At 66.7% G+C, this 22,127-nt stretch overlaps 2 protein-coding genes across 6 annotated transcripts; one reads left to right on the forward strand and one right to left on the reverse strand.

Moving 5' to 3' along the window:
• Positions 1-1,079: 1,079 nt before the first annotated feature.
• Positions 1,080-7,170, forward strand: FSCN2 (fascin actin-bundling protein 2, retinal). The gene is made up of 5 exons (XM_047831623.1): positions 1,080-2,440; positions 5,351-5,507; positions 6,047-6,168; positions 6,552-6,719; positions 6,831-7,170. Exons 1-5 carry the CDS (start codon positions 1,615-1,617, stop codon positions 7,034-7,036), a joined length of 1,479 nt encoding a protein of 492 aa, XP_047687579.1. The 5' UTR covers positions 1,080-1,614; the 3' UTR covers positions 7,037-7,170.
• A 2,165-nt stretch (positions 7,171-9,335) lies between these two features.
• FAAP100 (FA core complex associated protein 100) lies at positions 9,336-22,067 on the reverse strand. Of its 5 annotated transcripts, XM_047833944.1 has the most exons (10): positions 19,335-22,067; positions 18,885-19,003; positions 17,090-18,048; positions 15,809-15,965; positions 14,188-14,960; positions 13,954-14,090; positions 12,657-12,773; positions 10,620-10,706; positions 10,184-10,326; positions 9,336-9,891 (listed from the first exon to the last, which is right to left on the reverse strand). In XM_047833944.1, exons 1-9 carry the CDS (start codon positions 19,497-19,499, stop codon positions 10,195-10,197), a joined length of 2,646 nt encoding a protein of 881 aa, XP_047689900.1. In that variant the 5' UTR covers positions 19,500-22,067; the 3' UTR covers positions 9,336-9,891; positions 10,184-10,194. The 5 variants fall into 5 exon arrangements, 2 of the variants coding, with proteins under 2 accessions (XP_047689900.1, XP_047689901.1); XR_007147059.1 differs by lacking the exon at positions 9,336-9,891 and having other exon boundaries at positions 10,265-10,326; positions 10,620-12,525; XR_007147060.1 differs by lacking the exons at positions 9,336-9,891; positions 10,184-10,326 and adding an exon at positions 12,006-12,525.
• Positions 22,068-22,127: the final 60 nt, after the last annotated feature.

Genomic DNA, 22,127 nt, shown 5'->3' on the forward strand with positions numbered 1-22,127 from the left:
CCTTTCCCCCAGTGGGGGGGCCGTCATGGCCTCCAGAGGGTCGAAGGGGTGCTGCCGGAGCATCCGGGACCCACGAGGCCGAGGCAAGGCTCCGGAGGCTTGGCTGGAAATGCCCGTGGCCCCGGGCCCGTTCCCCAGGGAGGCCCGAGTGGCACACGTTGCAATGAGGAAGAGGGAGCCACGGCTGGCCCGGGCCCAGGCCGGGCAGCTCTGCTTTCACCGCTTGGCCCCCAGCCCCGGAGGCAGGTGCAGGAGACAGACAGGCAGGGTGCGGCTAAGCTGACCCCTGCACGTCCCCAAAGATGGCCCCCGTGGGCTCAGGGGGAGGGAGTCTAGCCAGGTGGTCCCAGCGGCCGGGGCCGGGAGGGGCTGGAGTCGGGTGGCCGGCTTCCGGCCTCCCCCAGCCCGCTCTTCACATCTGACTGCTGAGAGGGCTTCGGCCCCCACAACCCCCTAGACCAGACCCTGTAAAGACCTCACAGACCAGTCGCCCCAGCAACACAAAGGACAGTTTAGGAGTCCCCAGGGCCACGCAGCAAGGCTGGCTTCGGCTCCGCTCACCCGGGGAAGGGGGAGAGTGGGCTCCTTGTGGTGCCTACAGCACGGGGGTGGGCTCCAGGCCTGGTCCTCCGGCCCTGGGTCCACACGGCCTTTGGGACGCCATCTGCTCCACGCTCACGGTCCCATGTCACCTTCCCTCGGTGTGGTCCTTGAGGCGGGCATCGCTCTCTCCATCACACTACTGCCATCTTGGCAAACTGGGGGCCTCTCCTGGGCCCCGCACCACCAGGCCGCCCGGCCGGCCTCTCCACACTGCCTGCACCCTGGCTTCGGCCTGGATGCCGCAAGGGCCGGGATGGGGGTGCCTGGGCGCACCTGGCCACTCGATGGCACTGACGCCCCCGCCTGCCACTCGCCCAGCCGGGGCCACCCTGGGAGAGGTACCGGGCGCGGGGCTGCAGGCTGCCTGAGTCGGGGGGCCGTGCTGGGCCCCTGGCACCAGGAATCAGAGAAGGGTAACTAGATCCCGCCGAGGATCTGGCGGCGGCTGCGGGCGGAGGGCTGCGATCGGGTTGCGGCCCCGCTGCGACTTTCCATCAGGCGGCTTTCTCTGCATCGGGAAGGAGCCGGGCTGGGCTGGAGAGTCTGTGCAGTGGGTCTGGGGGCCCTGAGGTGGGAGACACGTGGGAGAGAGGCCAAGAGGCGCGGGGGCCAGGAGGCGGGGCACAGGGCCCCCGAGGCGTGGGCCTGGGCGGCCGCCAGAAGACAACAGGGAGGTGGGCGGCCCCGGGGCGGGCGGAGCTCTCCAGCCGGGCAGGCCCCGGGGCTCCGGCCGCTCACTGGTGAAGTCCAGGAGTGGCTGAAATCCAAGCTGGGGTAACAAAAGGCAGCCGCTGTCCCTAAGCCGGCACAGCTCTGATCCGCCCTCCCACCCGCCCTCCGCTGCCCGCGGGCCATGTAAGAACGGCCCCGGGGGCCCCGCAGCCGCTGGTCAGAGGGCAGCGGGTCCATGACGCCGGCCAGGCCTCCGGGGGACCTCGGGGGCCGTGAGCACGCAGAGAGAGCTTCCCGGGCCCCTCGGGGGCGGGGGGGCGCCGAGGGCCAGCCCCGAAGATGCCCACCAACGGCCTGCACCAGGTGCTGAAGATCCAGTTTGGCCTGGTCAACGACACCGACCGCTATCTGACAGCCGAGAGCTTCGGCTTCAAGGTCAACGCCTCGGCACCCAGCCTCAAGCGGAAGCAGATGTGGGTGCTGGAGCCGGACCCGGGGCAGGGCCCGGCCGTGCTGTTCCGCAGCAGCCACCTGGGCCGCTACCTGTCAGCCGAGGAGGATGGGCGCGTGGCCTGCGAGGCGGAGCGGCCGGGTCGTGACTGCCGCTTCCTGGTCCTGCCGCAGCCCGACGGGCGCTGGGTGCTGCGGTCGGAGCCCCACGGCCGCTTCTTCGGTGGCACCGAGGACCGGCTGTCCTGCTTCGCCACGGCCATCTCCCCGGCCGAGCTGTGGACCGTACACCTGGCCATCCACCCGCAGGCCCACCTGCTGAGCGTCAGCCGCAGGCGCTACGCGCACCTGTGCCCGCAGGAGGACGAGATGGTGGCGGACAGCGACACGCCGTGGGGCGTGGGCGCGCTCATCACCCTCATCTTCCAGAACCGGCAGTACTGCCTCAGGTCCTGTGACAGCCGCTACCTGCGCAGCGACGGCCGCCTCGTGTGGGAGCCCGAGCCCCGAGCCCGCTACACGCTGGAGTTCAAGGCGGGCAAGCTGGCCTTCAAGGACTGTGATGGCCGCTACCTGGCGCCCGTGGGCCCCACTGCCACGCTCAGGGCGGGTCGCAACACGAGGCCCGGCAAGGACGAGCTCTTCGACCTGGAGGAGAGTCACCCGCAGGTGGTGCTGGTGGCCGCCAACCACCGCTACGTGTCCGTGCGGCAAGGTAACGTGGGTGCGACCGGGCCGGCCGCTCTGACCTCAGCGTGGGGGCTCGCTTGGGGCAGTGGCATCGTGTCCGCGCGGGTGGCGACGCAGGGTGGCAGTGCACGGGGCAGGGGCGCACCTTGGGCCGCGTGTGGGGGTCCCGGCCGAGGGCTGTGGCTGCAGGGCCAGAAGGAGGGGGGCCCTCTCGGGACCACTGAGCCCTGGGCGTGCTGGGCAGCGGCTCGAGTGGGGGACGGGCAGTGCCCAGCAGGAGGCGGGCAAGGCCCAGGCCGGCTGCTGCGAGGGGCAGGGGGCTGCCCCCGCTGTCCCCACCCACACCTTCTCTTCCACCGCTCCATTTTCTGAACTTTACAGGAAATTGGGGAGGGGGCTGAGGAAAGGGCCAGGAGCCAGCAGGAGTGCAGTGGGCAGGGCTCCGGTGCCCACACCACCCGTGCCTGACCAGCGGGGATCCTCCACCAACCCAGGGGTGGGATGAGGAGGGACCTCGGGGTCCCTCCAGTCTGGTGCCCGCCCCCCCCCCCCCCACCCCCCCGCTGGGGCCTGGGCTTCTTGGTGGAAGGCACGGTCTCTGCCCGGTGGGTGCAGCCTGGTTCTCTGCATCCTGGATCATCGGTCACCTGCCTCGTGTGCCCAAGGGGCCTTTCCACGTGTGATCACACACCAAGGGGTGAACACGGGCAACTGCTGCTTCCTTGAGAAGCTGAGGTTCCGGAGTGGCCCCTCGCTGGGCCCAGGCCGGCAGTCACGGCTGGCCCTACTTGGGCTCCTGGGTGTGTGCACCCTGACCTGGCCCCTGGTCCCACTGGCAGAGGCCCAGCCACTAGCCCCCTGGTGGGAGGGGGGCGGGGGACAGCCCTGCTGTGGCTGTGGGGGCCCTGCCTGGAGTCAGGGTTCCCAAGGCCAGTCCTGTGTGGGGACGGTCATCCCGCAAACCAACCCCTCCTGCACACCTGTCTGGACCGTGGCCAGGTCGCGGGGCACAACGGAGGGCAGTCAACCCTTGTCCTTCCCAGCACAGGCCCTACAGTCCAGGCGCACGGCTCTCTGGCCTGCGGGAAGGCCCCTGTGGTTGGTTCGTCAGTAAAACGCAGCCATCGGTGTGAAGGGCTTCCTCTGCGAGGGTCAGAGGAGGTGTTGGACACAAAGGCGGCTGTGCGTGTTCAGCTGGCGAGCAGGGCCGCGGTGGCACTGGAGGTGGTGACAGGGACAGTGCTGGTGGCGGTGGTGCCGTCCGGACTGTTCTCCCGTCTCGGGACCACCGTGCACCTGCCTGTCCCTTTCACGGGGGAGTCCCCTACTAAGGGCAAGCTCTGCCTTCCAGGGTAGAAGCCGGACACGCCCCACGTTCGCCTGCTGGGTCCTTTGCAATAAGCCTGAGGGCATATGACCTGCCCGCCACCCCCCATGTTCAGATGCTGACCTGGCAACCAGCGGCTTGGGGGGGGGGGACACGGGGGCTGCCGAGGCAGCCGGAGCTGCAGGTTCTGCCGAGTGCTGGTGGCTTCATCCCAATGCTGTTGCCGGCCGGGCAGCCCCAAACCCGTCTTCCTCCCCATGGGGTGTCTGGGAGCACCCCACTGGCCTGCACGATCTTCTTTAACCTCCATCAACCAGAGCCTGCTTGTTTCTGCTGCTTCCACCGCTGGCCTTCAGTGACACAGTGTGGCTAACAGAAATATGGTCCCGAATGGCCCAAGGACACAAAGTATCTCATATGAGTGCAAGTCTGAGGCCCCGGGGTCGTGGGGTCGCAGGCAGGACACCACTGCCAGTCCAGTGGCGTCATCAAAGCCTTTTGCTCGCTTCTCATGGGGCTGCTCTCCTGGGACAGCTCTGACATCGGGCTGGTGCCCTCGTGGTCACAAGACGGCTGCTGACAACAGCCGTGTGAGCTGGAGCCCCTCAGCCATGGTCTGTCTGGAGGGGTGTGTGACCGGAGATGCCCAGGACGCTGGCCTCAGAGGTGGCAGCGGTGTGCGGCCCCGGCCAAAGCCCACAGCGCCCACGGGCACTGGACACTGTCAGCACTGCTGATGGGACGGTGGCGGTGGAGACAGACCCCGCTTTGGAGGGACGGCCTTGGGAGCCGGCCAAGGACCCCAGGTCTCACCCTCTCTAGCACAGGCCCTGCCTGGCGCCTGCCCCACCTTCCTGGGGACAGGCTTGGACAGGATCTGGCCCTGACCCTCAGGCCCCCATTCCCTCCGGCCCCACCAGCCGGACACGCTGGAGGCCAGCCTCGTCCGGAGCTCTATGATGTGTCACATCACTGGAAACAGGGGGGTGGTTCATGGGAACATACCAGGGAGGCTCCGGTGCCTGCCCTCTCCCCCCCACCCCACCCCGGCATGAATGTCCCCTGTGTCCCCCTTCCAGGAACCCCAGGCAGAGCCTCAGATAGTCTTGCCCTCCCTCAAGGCTCCTGGGAGACCACACATGTGAGAGGGGGGCTGGGGAGGTGACAGGGGGGCCAGCCTCTGCTCGGTGGACCCCAGGCCCCAGCTGTGTGTCCTGGGCGATGGCTTGAGGAAGAAAGGGACCCCACTGTGCCCACCCAGTGGCTTAGAGTGAGTTATAAATAGAGGCTGGTGTAAGGCTTGGGTCGAGAGGGCAGAGGCAAGCTGATTACCTGACGATTAGCAGAGGCAGGGGATTTGCCGGCACGGAAGGGCCCGGCTCCTGGGGCTGTGGCAGGAGCTGGGCCAAGGGCCTTCAGGGAACCAGACACATGGCCATGGGGGGCCCCGCCCTCCGAGAAGTGCCCTCCAAGTCTTAATTCCAAAGGGTTCTGGATGAGAGCCCCTCTGTCTCCAGCGTTGCCCCCAAGCATGCTTTTCCCCACCTTTCTGCTCCCACCCCCCGACCCAGGGAGAGGCGTGAGGGGCTTCCCATATCCTCCCTCCAGGGGTCAACGTCTCAGCCAACCAAGACGAGGAACTGCATCATGAGACCTTCCTGATGCAAATTGACCAGGAGACAAAGAAGTGTACCTTCTATTCCAGCACGGGGGGCTACTGGACCCTGGTCACCCATGGGGGCATCCAGGCCACGGCCACACAAGTGTGAGTGTGTCCCCATCTCCGCAGCACCTTCACTTCCACATCTGCCACCATCACCACCTCCACCACCACCTCCGTCACCACAACTGTCACCATCACCACCATCACCTCCACCGCCACCTCCATCACCACCACTATTGTCACCACCACCACCACCACTGTCACCACCATCACCTCCACCACCTCCGTCACCACCACAACTGTCACCATCACCACCATCACCTCCACCGCCACCTCTGTCACCACAACTGTCACCATCACCACCATCACCTCCACCTCCATCACCGCCATCACCAGCACCATTACATCACCCTCATCTCCAGATCCATCACCACCGCTGTCACCTCATCTGCACCGGGAGGACCACTGGAACGAATGCCCACTGGGGTGAGGGGCAGCTCCTAGTGGTGGTGGGTGTGCCAGAACAAGGCAAGTGTCTCCCCCTGGGGGGGTCGGTCCTGGACCTGAGGGGGACGGGGAAGCCTGACCCTGAGCTCCCAATGTCTTGCTGCTCCGAGGGGACCATGCCCTGCCTTTTCCAGTTCAGCCAGCACCATGTTTGAGGTGGAGTGGCGCGGCCGGCGGGTGGCACTCAAGGCTAGCAATGGGCGCTACGTGTGCATGAAGAAGAATGGGCAGCTGGCGGCCACCAGCGATTTTGTGGGTGAGCACTCCTCACCTGTCCTGCGGAAAGAGGGCTGGGCTCTCTGCGCAGAGACCCCGGTCCCCACTAAGAACCCGTTCCTGCCCCCTGCATCACTGCTGCCACAGTGCTTGGTAACCGCAGTCATCCTTGCTGGTCCAGAAAAGCGCTCGGGACACCAGGGAGCAGTCGGAGCCCAGACCGCCCTCATCTCCACTGTACATTTGGGGGGACCCGGGGCTCCGTGGCCGCGGGCCCCTTGCCAAGGTCACCGATGGCCGTGGCCCACGGGGCCCACAAGAGGCGCCAAGAGTCCGGGCCCTTGACGTGCCCCGCCCACCTCACCCAACCCGGGAAGGCGGCAGGCGCGGGGTCACCCCTCAGCCCCCGACTCCGCCCCCCAGGTGAGGACGAGGAGTTCATCCTCAAGCTCATCAACCGCCCCATCCTCGTGCTGCGGGGCCTGGACGGCTTCGTCTGCCACCGTCGTGGCTCCAACCAGCTGGACACCAACCGCTCGGTCTACGACGTCTTCCGCCTGAGCTTCAGCGACGGCGCCTACCACATCCGAGGTGCGGATCCGGACGGGAGTCGGGGGCGGGGGGGGGGGGGGCGCGGGCCGGGGACGCGGCGATCCGGAAGGGCCCGGGAGGACCCCCGCCGACCGCGTCCCCCGCCCCCAGGCCGTGGCGGCGGCTTCTGGTACACCGGCAGCCACGGCAGCGTGTGCAGCGACGGCGAGCGCGCCGAGGACTTCCTCTTCGAGTTCCGCGAGCGCGGCCGCCTGGCCATCCGCGCCCGGAGCGGCAAGTACCTGCGCGGCGGCGCCTCGGGGCTCCTGCGCGCGGACGCGGACGCTCCCGCCGGGGTCGCTCTCTGGGAGTACTGAGCGGGCGGCCGGCCTGTCCCCCATTAAACCGTGTCTGTGTCGCAGCGGCCGGCGGGCTCCGTGGCGCCACCGGGCGGGGAGGGGTGTACGCGGAGGGTCTGCACCTCGGCCCCGGGGGTCGTTGGGCCTCCCCATCCCTCAGCGCCGGAGACCCAGGGCTGGGGAGCCGGGCCGGGAGGAGGGTCCAGCTGCCGGCACACCACCCCTCCTCCCGTCCAGGGACAGCCCGGACCTTCTCTGGCTCCACCTTGGTTTCCCCCCAACCCCCACCAGCTGCTGTCACGTGTTGGCCACACAGCTGCTCCCCAACACCCAGGGAGAAGAGCCCCCCTTCCACCTGGCGGGACGGGGTGGGGGTGGGCTGCCTGGTCCGAGACCCCGCGTATTGCAGCTTGCAGGGGCTTCGGGGTGAGGTGTCTGCTCACACTTTTCTCCCCAGGGGCAGGGTTTTAGAAAGCCCTGGAAGCAAAAGCGACCCCACCCATCCCAAGCAGGGCTTTGTCTGGCTAACCCTGGGGAGAGAGCCCCTTTCAGCCCCTGCACCCACTTGTTGCTACCAGGCCAGGAAGGGGGCTCCAGGCCTCCTATTCCCAGGGCGCCCCCCCCCCTCACAGACCCTGAGCCTGGGTACCTGCAGGCTGGGCTCCCTGTGGCCAGGCCGGATACCAGGACAAAGTCTGTGGTTCACCAGCCAGCACCCAGAGCCCCCAGCCCTCCAGGACCCCCACCCAAGCCAATTCCCCCTTGGATGGGCTGGGTGACCTAGGCCATGAGGAGAGCCTAGGGAGAGAAGTAGAACCGGGGGGGTGGGGGGGGGGGTGGGCTGGGGGAAGGGGTAGTACACGGCCAGGTGGCCTAGAGCCTGAAGGGAGGGGAGACAGCAGACGCCCTGCCCCGAGGCCTACCTCCCACTCCAGACCCCGGGCAGCCCCTGCCCCTGCCCCTGCCCCTGCCCCTGCCTGGGGGCCCAAAGCCCCGCCCTCTCCCCCAGTGAGTCCAGCCAGTGTGGGCCAGTTGGGACTGGGGCACTTTGGGGAGGGGGTTCAGGGCAGGGGTTGCAAGAGTGGATGTGCTGGACCGGAGAGGGAAGGAAGGGAACCCCTTTCCCTCCCCTCCCAGGCCCCTCCTGGGCCTGGCCTGCTCCTGGCCTCACCGCCCCCTCCCTCTGCCTTGAGTACAAGGAAGGGCAGGGACCCAAGTGGGTCCTTCCGTCCAAGGTGGCTGAGTTAACCCTTTTAAGACCACACACCAGAGCCTAGGGGAGGCAGAGGCAAGAAGCCACGGCCTGCGCTGCCCCCTGGTGGCATCCAGGGCAGGAGAATTGGGGGGCTCATCTGCTCAGGGCTCACCCCGTGCAAGAAGGCAACAGGACTGCATTCACAGGAAAAGATACCCTCGGGGGTCCTCCGGCTCCGCCAGAGAGTACACTTGGCCCCAGGCACCTGCTGAATGGAGCCCACACAGCGGCTGCAGGGGGGCAGGCAGGGAAAGTGCCTGGGTCACCGGGAGGGGCCAGCTGGGGTCGCAATAAGGGTGCCTCGGCACCCCCAGTCCGAGAAACAGACTGGAGCAGGTGGAGGACAGTCTCTGGTGGCTCGGAGCCGTGCGCGGGGGACGGAGAACCACAAGCAACAGAGACGGCTGAGGGACACCTGGTGCTCAGCGTGGCGTTCCATCCCGGACAGGGCACCGAGAGGGCACCCGAGAACACGAGACTCCCCAAGCACCCGGCTGGGCTGAGGTCGGTCCCCTGGCCTGTGTCCCATTTGCCACCAGCCCCCTGCAGATCTCCGCCAATCCACGAAGCTTCTACACAGTCCCCTTCTCTCCGCCACGCATAGTTTTTCTCCTTTTCCGAGTGGGGGTGGGGAGCTGCACGCTGGGGACCAGGGACAGCCAAGCAAACGCCAGGTGCTGGGGTGGCGGTCCCAGCACTGCTCTTTCCACACACTTGCGTGCCCACCGCCTCCGTCACTCCTCCCTCCTGCCCTGGAGCAGCCTCCAGGGTGGGGTCCGTGGGACGACCACCCACTCTCCCGGGCTCTGACTGGAGCACCCCACCGGCCCCTCTCCCTCCCCAGAGATGTCCTCCGTTCTCCCCGGGAGGGACTCCCGTGTCCTGAAGGCCGGGTGGCCACTTCACCCCAGTGCTGGGGACTCCCTACTGGCCCCCAGGACCACGGAGAGGCCAATGTGGGGTTCACCCAAGCATACCTGGGGGAGGCCCAGAAATCCCAGTCAAAGCTGCCACCCAACTGAGGAAGAGGGCAAGCAGAAATAAAACACAGCTGAAGCCAAGGCAGCTTGACAAACAGTGGACATGTCTTGCAGCGGGGGTGCCTCAAAGACCCCATGCGCACAGAAGAGCACCACGTCACAGTCCAAAGGAGGGTCACCCTCCCCAAATGCTAAGTGTGCCAGCACCAGAATGGGAATCAAGCTGGGCCGTTGCCCAGGCTGAGGGAGGCAGCTGGGGGGGGCTGCAGCCCACCCCGAGGGACCCTGCAAACAATGCATAGTGCCCGGTGCCGAGTGCGGCCTCGGATGGGAGAATCTCCCGGGGGAGTGCTCCAGCCCCTGCGAGCGTCCTCCCAGCCGGTGAGCTCAGCGGCTGCAGAGAAGCAGGGCTGACGGGCCCACAGGTGGACGAAAGGGTCTGTGGGTGGGTGAGTGGGCAGCCCACCCTACGTCACACCCAGAAACTTTCTCCGGGGCCTGGGCAGGCCACGAGGCAATGCCACCGTTCTGGAGTCCAGACCCCGTTTCCGGGCGGAGGGGACTTCGCCGATCCAGCTTCCAGTGCTCCAGGGCAGAGACCGCCCAGCAGGACCAGGTGCAGCGGGGGCGAAAGGAAGCTGTCGAAGGCAAAGATGGGACCTGGGGCGTCTCGGGCCGGCTGGGGCCAGGCAGGCGGGGAACAGGAACAGGGCCCAGTGCCCCGCAGGGCAGACCCCAGAGACCTGGCACTTCACACCCCACCTCCTCCGGGCACACCCCCCCAGCAGCCAGGAGCCCTGCGTCCAGTATGCACCCCTCCCCCACATCTAGAGAAAGGGTCGGGGCTGGAAGCGGTCCTTTCTCCATTGGAGACCCAAGGCCCCCGAGCTGTGGGAGGTCCAAGGAAGGCCCAGAAGGGGTGGGGCTCACCTGGAGGGACATCACACCAGGAGGAGGCTGGGGCTGCGCAGCTGCCGGTACACCTGCAGGAGCCGCTCCACCGTGGCCCGTGAGCTGGCCTCATCATCTGTGCTCAGGCGGTCCCGCAGGGTCTGCACCTCCCGCAGCAGAGTCTGCGGGGTGGGGAGGGGGAAGGGGCAGCACTCAGACTCCCCACCTCCCTGCTGGGCACGGCCCCGGCCCCTCTGGGGGAGGCCCATCCTACTTGGGAGGACCGGCCCCACTCCCCGGGTGGCGGGAGGAGCCCCCCGTCCAGACCCTCAACCCTCAACCCTCGGGCTGTGAGTCCTGGCAGGCTCCACTGTGCTGGGGACACCTGAGGCCCTGTGCATGTCCCCAGAGGAGCCCAGCCAGGTCCCGCGCTTGCTGGCCAGGCTGGGGGGGAGGCCCAGATGAGGGACCTCACCTCGTGGTTGACCTGGATCTGGTGGAGATACTGAACACGGAGGTCGGGTGGGCTGGAGCTGTGGGCGGCCTGTTCCACAACCATCCTCTGGTGGGGGGACAAGGGGCAGGTGGTTGGAGAGGACACTTCCCACCTCCCATCTGGAGGGGGTGCCTGGGGCCCCATCACCTCCAAGAGCCCCGCTGCATGGTCTGCTGCGGCCCCAGCAGGTTACTTGGAAGGAACGTCCTTCTCGCTCCCCGTTCCTCTGCTGCCCACTCCCTCCCTTGTCCTCGCAGAGCCCTTCTCTCCTCCTTGGTGTCAGGACTGGCGCCAGCTGCTGCCCTCGCGGGGGCCACCCGACCTGCCCCATTTGCTTTCTGGGGAAACCCAGGCAGCTCCTGGGAGCTCAGATCCAAGCCCCCAGACAGGCTCGGGCTCGGGCGGCGAGGCCCCACCAGCCTCTGCGGCAGCCGCTACAGGAAGACCATGTGGCGGGGGGAGGGGGGGGCCGACCGTTACGTGGGGCACGGTGTCGGCTGACAGGACAGACCGTGGCCTGCAGTCTGCCTGAACGTTCCTATCAAGGGAGCGTCTGCAGCTCCCTGTTAGGAGCCAAACCTGCCCCCAGATCCATACGTGGAAGCTGCCCCCAGCAGCTCAGCACATGACTGTCCTCCGAGCTGGGGTCTTTGCCAACGAACAAGGGAAGAGGAGGCCACGTGGGTGGGCCCTAAACCGACGTGAGCGGCGTCCTTGTAAGAAGCGTGCAGACGTGCACAGAGGACAGCCGCGGAAAGACACAGGAGAACACGGCTGTCTGTGCACCACGGAGAGGCCTCAGCCTCCAGCACGCAATTCCTGCCGTTCGTGACCAGGCTGTGGTTGTCGTGGCACCTGGACACGAACGTCCCCTCCCTGCCAGTGGTCGGGTCAGCACGCTCCTTCCCGAGTGCCACGTTAAGCGTCAACCTCCTGGCTGCCGTGCTCGGCATGTCTGGAGACGGCCTGGCAGGTGCGAGAGGACGGTCGAAGAGGCCCCTCTCTGGGCACAGGGAACAAGAACCAATCCGGGGGCTGGTGTCCCCACCAGGCCCACATCCCTCTGACAGCTCGACACACTCAGGACTAGATCCCTGAACCACATGTGCCACGGTGGGGACATGTGCCATCAGTGTTGCGTGGGGGGACCGCTGGGGTCACAGGCTCCTGAGTAGCGCCCACCTGCCTGGGCTGGTGAGGGCTCCAGGCTCCCCAGGGTGCACTGGAGAGTCTAGACCACCACCACTCAGGTCCTCGTCAAAGCCTAAACGCCAAGACCGCGGGTTCTCCGATTCCCAGGTCTGGGATGGGGCCTGGGAACGTGCTCTGGTAAGTTCCAGGGGGAGGCTGGTTCCCGAGCCATACCGCAGAGCTGTCACCATCGGCCGACGGTTACCACCGCAGACCCCTCTATGACTGTCAAGGCCTCGTTCAGAACAGGTGGGAGGAGATAGGCCGGCCAACCTCGGAGCCAGAGCTCTGTCCCGCCAAGGGCACCAGGTGGCAGGTTTCATCTGGAACCCGAGGACAGCAATGTGACAGCTCATCCCATGCCAGGTGGCAAAACGGGCCCCAAAGGCGTGTGAGAGGTTGGCCGTCACTCCTGCTTTCTTGGCAGAGATGTGGAAGCTCAGAGTGTAGGCACCTTGTCCCAGGACCCACGTTCGGGGCATCTCGCCAGGGCACGGCCTCTCGGCACAGCCAGGCAAGTTGGGAGGCCTGCACGTGAGCGTGACAGGTAGCACACGGACCGTCCTCTTTTGACGCAGTGCCCACGTGGGTTCGTGGACGCGCTGGGGGGCCGCCGGCACACCAGATGGCGGTGCGTTACTGAAGTGCCATCAGCAAAGCTGCCCTACTCACCCCTCAGCTGCCCACAGCTCACCTGCACGACACAAACACGCACAAGCAAAGAGGATGGAGGATCGTCCTGCAACACCCACGCAGGCAGCCACAGTCCGCCACAGTCCCCTGTTCCCACCACCGCACTCCGACCTCCTGAGCAGGCCCGTGTACCTGCAGACGCCCAATGACAGCATGGTGTGCCTGGCACAGATTGGCCAGGGAGGAGCTCTCCACTTGGATCTCCACGGCCTGCATGGGCCCTGCCGCGCACAGGTGGGTCACCGTCACCTGCAAAGCACGAGGAGTCTCGCTGTCCACGCACCGCCCTGCCCCACCCCGAGGGCAACTCTCAGAGGGCCCCAACTCCCGAGTCTGGGCCGCCCCACCTGCTAACTTGTACCTGAGAGCCCGCCACCTGCACCCGACCAGCAGCATCCCGTTGGGAACTGCCGTCCAGAAGGCGTCCCGCTCCCATGGGACGGACACGCACGGCTCCCGTGGGACGGACTACGGCCACGGCACTCACTCTACAACGCAGTGACTCTGTGCCCACTCCACCGTGGACAGCCCACACCGGGCATCCCGGGTCACCCGGCAGCAAGGTCAGGGTTTCAGAAGTGAAACTGGGAGGGGGCTGGGTGCCCAAAGTCAGCCAAGTGCCCCCAGGAAGTTCTGGGCGCACCGAGCTCAGGGTGAAGCCCCGGCACAGCACGGGCAGGCCGGAGGCCAGGACGCGCTGCCTCGCTCCCCACGCAGGACCCAACGGCCCAGGGGCGGAGCCACTGTCCTGGAAGTTCTTCCTTCCGCAGCCTGGGGATGTGCTGGGGTTGCGAGTGCTCACCAGGTCGACTACCCGGCCCTTCCCACCACCTGGGGAGCCACCGTCAGGGCTCGGAATCGGCCCAGGGATGCGCCAACCCAGGCACGCTGATCTGGCCTGAAAGGCTGTGCAGCGGGCGGCCCGCCACCTCAGGGACAGGTGTCTTGGCCGCCCGGGCCACTCTGTGAGCCTCCAACGCTGGATTGTGAGAGTCTGCTGGACGCGACCCCAGGCCTGCCACCGGGAGCATCTTGGGAGGGAAGGGGTGCGCGAGAAGCGTGCTGGCAGTTGGTTCCGGGGTCTCAGCGCCCCTGTAGGGCAGGGGTTTGGTGGTTCAGGGCCTGGGGTCAGTGGGGTCCCGGAGTACACACTGTCGCCAAGCAACGCTGGGGCACCTGGCCACGAACTCCAGCAGTGCGTGGGCCCGTCCCCACAGGGGCCTGAAACGCGAGGTCCACGCTGCCACTGGCCCCGCGAAGGCTGTTCCGGCACAAGTGTGCGTCGGGCGGTGCACGTCAGAAACCTCCGGAAGGTTGGGCCCAATACCCTGATTCCTCTCAAGCCCAGAGATGCCGTGGGCTCTCAGACGCCGCTCTGAAAACCACCACTATCGACACGACTTCCCCAGAGAGCTGACCCCTGGCTTGCCTCTCGGACGACAAGGTGGAGGTCAGTGCCGTCGGGGGCCACTCCCCGGACGGAGGACAGCAGTCGGGCCCTCACAACGTCCAGGGCGCTGTTCTCGGCAAGCAGCCACTGCAGGGTGGTACAGCCCAGGGACACGCCTGGTGGAGAGAGGCACCGCAGGGAGCTCGCACAGGTCCTGGAAGAGGAGGGAGCCCCGCGTCCACAGGCAGGAGCCAGGCCGTCAGCGACACCAACCTGGCTGACCGTCCCCCAGGGCGGCCCTCAGAAGCCCTGCTGACACCTTGATGGTGGCCACCGACGGGGGCGGGAACTTGGCCCGCAGGGAGGCAGGTCCGGCCGGCTCGCTGCCCGGCCCGAGGCGCGCTCCCAAGAAGGTGTCCACAGGGTCGCCAGTGGGGCTGTGCGGGCTGGGGGCCTGCGTGGGGGGCGCGGCCAGGCCAGGAAAGCGCAGGCACTGCAGCACGTCCACGGTGTGCTCGCTCAGGGGCAGGCAGACGCCGTCTTGCTCAGGCAACATGTCGGGGGGGCACCCTTCCAAGGAGTGGTCCTCGGAAGAGTCTGGGGGGGCGAGGGCCCCACCCACAACCTCCCTGAGGCTGTAGTGGAGCGCACAGGACACCGTCACAGGCAGGTCCAGCGCGCCGTCCTCACCGGGACCCAGGGGCAGCGTCACCTCCCGCCGGTCGCCGGGGCCCAGCCGGTCCACGGGGATGGTGTAGGTGGTGGCCGAGCCGGCCGAGTCTGGGTCTGAGGCGCGGGAGCAGGTACGCACCTGCACACACCAGGCCCAGCCCCGGTCCAGCCTGAAGCCGCTGCTGTTCTGCAGCCGGCAGGTGGCCGTCAGCACGTCCTGCAGCTGCGCGCGGCTCCAGGCGGTGGCAGTGGTACACGAGATGGGCCTGGGGCCCTCGCGGCTCGCTAGCAGGACGCAGCTCACGTTCATGGCTTCATTGAGGCACACGAGGGCCCGGTTGCGCTGGTCAACTGCCTTCTTCAGAGAAGACACCCTGGAAAGAACGAACACGGCACCTTGGGGACGGGCGAGGAAGCACGGGGGTGGGTGCCGCATCCCCTCCTCCCAGGCCTGGAAGACACCAGGACCCGGCCGGCCCCGTGACGTGCGTCCAGAGAGGAGCGAGGGCCTGCCTCGGGGTGGCTCGCCGGCCCCACCCCTACCGGAGCCCTTTTGAAGGTGCCCCCAGCTGTCTAACTGAAGCCCGGCTCTCGGGCAGCAGGGCCACAGGGGACAGAGGCTGAAGCTGATGGCACGCCACTCGGCGGGCCTGGCCTAGTCCACCAGGCTCATGGCCACAGCCAACCTCGTCGGGGCCACATGGGCCAGGTGGTGCCACAGCAGGGCTGGCCTCTCCGCTGCGTTCCCGGCCACGTCCTGAGCTGGCCCCTCTGCTCCTCCGCAGCAGTGCTGTGACAGCCCAAGGGACGGCAGGCACTACGGAACGGCCTTAAGTGACAGGGCCCGGAGCCTACAGACCGTCACCCCGGGCCACACAGAAAGGCGGGTCAGAGGATGAAGCCGCTGGGGCCTTTGTTGAGACGGGGGGGCTGAGACCTCCGAGGAGAGGGGACTCCTGGGGGAGAGCTGAGGCGTCGGCACAGAGTGTCTCCCCGATGGCAGGGAAGATGCGCGAGCAGGGCCCAGGACGCAGCGGACGTCCCTCCCGACCTCCGGGATGGGACACGACGTGGCATCTGGGGCTCTCACTGGGGTCAGGGGCAAAGCGACAGGCCTGGCCCGAACCGCCGCCACCCAGAATGTCGTCCCCCCCGAAGGATACCAACCCCCAAGGACACGGCACTGGCCTCCACCCGGGCGACAGGCAGCTCAGCCGCTCACCTCTCAGAGACGGTGCCGATTCCAGAGAGCAGCTCCTTAATTTTCTGGCCAGTGTTCACCACTGTCGCTCTGGCGGGGCAGGGCGCCTCGGAGCTCAGGTCCAGGCTACAGGTCATCAGGCGGCCCCTGGCAGACAGGGCCAGGAGCCTGGTGCCACCTGAGGATGGGCACCCACGGGGCCTGGTCAACAGGCGAGAAGGGGCAAATGGCTGGAGGCACGGGACAAATGTGGCCAGAAGCCAGGACCCAGGCGAGAGAGGGGGTCCTGGCGACGGCCCTGAAGAGATGCCGGATGACCAAAGGGCCCTGGACGTGGGCCGGGGGGCGGACCCACTGCCCACATCCACCTCACGCATGTGGCATGCGGGCCATCAAGTCAGCCCGGTGCGGCTCTACCTTCGACGGGCCACACACGGCAGAGCTGCCTCCAGACCGAAGGGTGCCGCACAAGCTCCTCGTCCTCACTCTGCACTCGCCGGGGCCTCCCCAGAAGCCTGCTCTCTCTAGCACCTGTTCCGTCCCCTCCCGCACCCCCGGGCTCCTGGGGAGCCTCCAGGAGACAGGCTCCACCTCCTGCGACTTGGCCACTGGTCCCCCAAGCCCAATGCCGCGGAGGACCCGAGCCCCGGCCCGGGCTGCAGCAGCCAGAAGAGCGAGGCACAGAGCACGCCCAGGCCGAGCCGCTGCTGGGCGCAGCCATCCACACGACCCTCTCCCTGCGGTACGGACACTGGTGAGTACCGTCCACACTGGCGTCACGGGCCTCGTGCACCATGTTAACAAGAGCGCACATTTCGCTAACCGTGGCGCCGGGCCGACACGGCAAAAAACCCTCTGCGGCTCTATCTGGGGAAAACACAGGGGCAGAGTTCCGGGACGCCGCCCGCACCGGGGCACAGGAGGCTGGCCAGCAGGACACACGGGAAGCAGGGCAGGCGCCTCCCACCTTCAAAAAACACCACCTGCCCCTCCTTGGACCACCCACCGCAGGAGACCCGTAGGTCACCCAGGTGCAGACCCCACCCGGGGCGAGCGGCCGGCTGCCGCTGCGGCCCCCACAGGCCACACACGACCAGACACCCCGTGACCCAAAGGAAAACAAGTACCGACCCCCAGGCTACTCCAGGCAAGGAAACACCTGCCTGTCAGGTTTACGAAAGGCGCGAAGGAGACGGAGAGGGGAGGACGGGCCAGGTCGCAGGAGAGAAGACAGCCACACGGAAAATTCCACCCCCCGCCACGACAGGCTCCGGTTTTCCAGGTTTAAACAGCGGCTCGTACCTTCAGGCACCTCGGACAACACGGAGAGCGTGACGACGCTGCACACACTTAAGCTGGCTGGACACAGCAGAGAGGGCAGGCTTCCCGGGCCCCTGTCAGGCTGCACGGGGTCCTGGGGGGCACCTCCCCGAGCCAGGTCCACGACACAGAGGTCCGAGGGGGTGCTGTGGTACACACGGCTGCCTCCGCCACAGGCTGCACACAGCACAGGCCCTGGGAGCCGGTACTCCTGCAGCTCCGGCACCAGATCTCCCGCCTCGTCCCAGGTGGCCTTGATGGCCAGCACCCGGCCGTGGCGACCCAGCGCCACTAGGCAGTCTGGGTGTGTGTCCTCCACGTTCTCGCCCGAGGACTCTGTCCTCAACACTCCGATGGAAACGACGGGTTCCTCCAGGTGATGGAGAATCTTGACAAGGGCCTTTGGGTCACCAGGGGCCAACCTGGAGGTGACCAGAGTCTTCAAGACCACACAGCAGAGCTGGCCATCAGGGAGACCACAGAGGATCACAGGTGATTCCAAGAGGGAGGCGTCAACTCCAAAGAGCAGCCCGAAGAGGGCCCGTTCCAGCGTGAAGCCCCCAGAGCCCGGCATACGGCCACACAGCCCGCTGCAGCCCGGTGGTGACACACAGCACAGCACTGGGAGGAAGTGGGGGGCTGTGGGCTCCCCAAGGCTCCCAGCCAGAGGGCTGGAAGTGGACAACTCCACCTCGCCGATCTGGCCTGGGGGCCTGGCGTCCTCCCCTGGACGGTGACACCGGAACAGCTGTACCTTCCACTGGGCAGGGCCCTGTGCCAGGGTGACCAGTATGTCGTCGAGCACAACGAAAGCACACAGTGTGGCGTCAGGGAGGATGCAGGCATCTGGGTCCACGGGGATCACGGGGCAAGGGGGCTCGCCGTCCTCACTGTCCTCATCATTCTTGTCGCTGTCATCCCCGTCACCTTGGCTCACAGACCTTCAAGAACCAGCAGACTGTTGGTCAGAACGTTCATAAGCTCTCTTCCCAACAAACCGCCAGCGAGCACACGGGGCACAGAGTCTCCACGGGGAGTGGCCTTGGTGAGGGGGGTTACAGCCCCTCAGCAGTGGGCGGAAGGCCCCCCCGGGAGCGGCTGGTCTGCCCCACTGCCTCCCACCTGCCCGCGGACTGTTCTGACCAGTCACCCAGGGACACATGCGACGGGATGTATCCAGGCTTCCAGAAACGGGATGCCAAAGGAAAATTCTCATCAGTGCAGAACCATAAGAGCCCCCGGGGCCCAGGCTCTGAATCGCAGCCCCCACCTTTTTAAGTCCTAAACCAGCAACGAGCAGCTGCCTGCGTCCAGCCTCTGCACTGGTACCTGGTTGAGGCCTAACTCCTCAACATCGGTCCCCCCTCAACTGACTCAGGGTTCAGGGTGCCTTGGCTGTGACTGCTAACCACAGGGGCCCACCTGAAAAGTGTGTCACAGCAGAGGGGACAGGGTCCCACCTCAGGCTGCACACTCTACAGCCTAGACCTCATTTAGTAAGGGTTCTCCTCCAGCAGGAGCCTGCTAGAGAATGTAGACGCTGGGGGCTGGGGGCACCCAAGACTTCAGAGCCGGCCCCGGCGCCCAGCAGCCCTACAGGGCTGGTGGGTGCTCACTCTGAACCTAATCCAGGGGGCAAGCAGAAGGTACAGGTCGCAGCAGGCACAGAAGCGTGTTTCAGAAGACAGGGTAGGGAGGCCACGGTCCCAGACAACCACAGTCCACCTGCGACCATGTCAGCCTCCGCCATGAGGGCTGCCCAGTGACCCCTCTTCACCTGCTCGCCTGGTCCAACGACACGCAGTAGACGCCTTTCTGGGCGCACAACACGTAGAGCACCCCGCCAAGGGCCGAGAGCTCCAGGTGCCACACCCGACCAGGAAACCTGAAGACGGCCTGGACATCGGAGGGAAAGCGGCGTCAGGCCGGCCGAGGGAAGGACCGAGGGGAGGCGGAGAGCGGCACCCAGTCCTTACACAAGCTCCTCAAAAGCGCCGGCCCCTCCCAGAGAACCAGGACCCCCCACGTCCAAGTCTCCTCACCCTCGGAACCCTGTCCCCTCGCCCCGCCCCCTCGCCCCGGGTGGCCTGTCCTCCCCCGACCCCGGGCTCCAGACACCCGATACCTCCCCGCATTCCCGGTCCGGGACCCCCGCCAAACCCTCCGCCCGACAGCCCACCACCACTCCCCGCCCCTCCCGGGCCCGAGGTCCCCGCCCGGCGCTCACGGTCAGCAGATTCCCCTCCTGGTCGTAGACGTAGACGAGCTCGCTCCCGGTGGACACGAAGATCTCGGCGCCGCGGCACAGCACGCGGGGCTTGCCCGCCGCCAGGCCTCCGAGCGGGCAGCGGAAGCCCGCCAAGTACTGGACCCGCGGCGCGAAGCCGGCCATGGTGCCGGCGGAGGCTCGGGGGGCGGGGCGCTTTACGGCCGCCCACGTGGCGGCGCGACCTCCGCCGTAAAGCGGTCCGGACGGGGGCGGGGCGCGGGGGCAGGGGCGGGGCCCGGGGGCGGGGCCCGGGGGCGGGGCCCGGGGGCGGGGGCGGCTCCGGCTCCGCGCCGGGTGCCGGGTCCCAGTTTGGGTGGCAGGCTGGGAGGCCCCGCCCCTGCGAGGAAACTAGTGGGCACAACGGCTTGGCAAAGGGCCCGCGTGTGTAAAGCCAAACGCGGGGAACCCCAGGGAATCCCGCCCGTGCGCCGCGCGGCCCCAGGCGCCCTCGAAGCGGGGAATGCCGCGGCACCTCCCACGCCGGTGCGGTGCCTCGGGGCTGGTCGGCCGGGACCGAAGTCGCGTCGCGCCTCCCCTGTACGCCGTACGCCGTGGAGCCAGGCAGGGGCCGGAACCCCGGGGAGGGGGTGGGTGGGCCGGGGCCAGCGTACCGCCTCCTCTGGGCAGACGGTCCACTCCTAATGCGATTTTGTGGGGTTCCGGGGAGCGGTTGGACTTCTTGGAGGAGTCCAGGGCTCCCGCAGCCCGGGCGTTCCAGGCCCGAGGACGGGTCACCTCCCTCTGAGCCCACCCCAACCCCAGGGTTTGAGCTAAACATGGACAGAGGTGCCCCTCCCTCCGATCCTGGCCACGAGTTGTTCAGGGTGTGTATTAGTTTGGCTGGACAATGGGGGCAAAGGATCATGAAGAGGAGGGTATAGCTAACCAGAAATCGGTTTGGGGGTGAAGTGAAGCCAGGGCGAGACACCTCTCGTCTCCACCACCCTGGCTGCCCCTCTCTCTCCACATTCCCTGGGGCTTTGAAGTGCTCACCAGAGAAGAGCCAAGAGCTCTCCTCTGGATGAGTCAGGAGGCCCAGAGAGTCCCTGAAAGGTGCCTGCAGACGGGAAGGTCAAATACATGCCACTCCTTGCCAACGGGAAAATCTCCAAGGTCAGAGACCAAGGAGTGAGCGAGGCACCTGCGGGGTGCAGCCTAGCACAGTACGTTAACCGTTCCCCGGGCGTGGAAGTTAAACTGACATCACCGAGGCTGCCGTGTCTGCCAAAATGCACAACCGGTAGCAGTTCTAATTGGCTTTGCTGAGGCGGCCCCCCCCCCCCCCCCCCCGCTCCGCCCCGGGCAGCGGACAGCCACCGCTCCATGGTTTCTGGGTGCTGGGTTGAACACAACGTGAACGTGACCCTCGCAGTCTGTCGTTCGCCCTTTTTGACCCCAGGTGAAGTCTGGGCTGGAAAGAGATCATGGCCTGAGCTGAAGTTGGGACTGAGCCACCCAGGTGCCCCATAAGCCTTCATAATTGGGAAGTGGGGGCAGGCTCCTTTCCTGTGCCCGGGGCCCAAGGCCTGTCTGCCAGTCTGACCACTATTCCTCTTGAACTACCCGCTCATATTAACTCCCATCCCAGTCCTCCCAGGCTGTTCCCCAACACCGAGGAGCTGTCCTAGAGAAAATGAGCACATGGGGAAGTGGATCTAGGAGGTGGGTTGAGCTGGGCAGGCCTTCCCACACCCCGCCCAGGTCTGGCCTGGACGGCCAAACCCTTGGCTGGCCAGGACGACCCTGCAGGCGGTGTTGGGCCAGGTCACTCTTCTGTCCCTCTCCCTCTGCTCAGGAGGCCTAACAGGATCCTGGCCCCAAGCCGGGGAAGCCCACACTGTGATGTGAGGATTTATGAGCAATGCCCTATATAAACAGAGGGGGGCCCTGGGTGCTGACCCCTGGAGTTTACAGACACGGACATAGGGCTGAAGGCCAGCAGCCTCTCGTGGGTGTGCAAGGTGCACGCTCCCGCCAGTGCTCTCTGTGCCAAATCTGGGGGCAGTTCAATCTTCCTAAGGTCAAATGACACTGCCAGCCTGGGGGGGGGGGGGGGGGGAGGGCGAATCCCTGGTGTGTGCAGGGCAGCCCCAGGCCCTGTTGGGCCCCCTCACAGGCAGCACGTCCCCTCTGCTTGGTTTCCTGAGGTGGGGGTGGCTCTCCTCAGATCCAGCAAGTCCAGCATTCTGAGGCGCACCAAGGGCCGGGTATGGCAGTGACCCCAACTCGGAGGCCGTGGTTGGGAGTGTGAACCGCACGCTGCTTGGAGCAGCCAGGCCCAGAGGCACCTAGGGCCCCCCGACGTCAGCAGGCGCCGTTTTCTATATACTTGTCCAGGGAGCAATGAGTCACGTGGCCCAAGGCCCACCTTTCTGGGTGGTGCAGAAAGGTGTGTGTGTGAAGGCGGGCACCTGAGCCCCAAGAGGGAGTGCCTCCTGGCCGCCATCATGCGACAATTCAGGACAGGCAGCCTGTCACCTCCCGGCTTGACACCCCTACACCTGTGCAGTGGAGGGGCTTCCAGACTGCGTCCTTCACCTGCTGCCTGACACCAGCACCTGTCCCCAGACAGAGAGACCTGGGAGCAGCCACGTGGCTGACAGGCAGGGAAGCGCCCGAAGGAGGCCACGCTCTCCTCTTCCACCGGGTGACACACCACACACAAGTCAGTGCCGGGGAGCCCGGGCAGGGGAGAGGGCTCCATACGAGGACAGTGACGTGCAGAGGAAAGTGAAGTCACGCAACAGGAAG

The sequence above is a fragment of the Prionailurus viverrinus genome, chromosome E1 (assembly GCF_022837055.1).
Source record: "Prionailurus viverrinus isolate Anna chromosome E1, UM_Priviv_1.0, whole genome shotgun sequence".
NCBI classification, from domain to species: domain Eukaryota; kingdom Metazoa; phylum Chordata; class Mammalia; order Carnivora; family Felidae; genus Prionailurus; species Prionailurus viverrinus.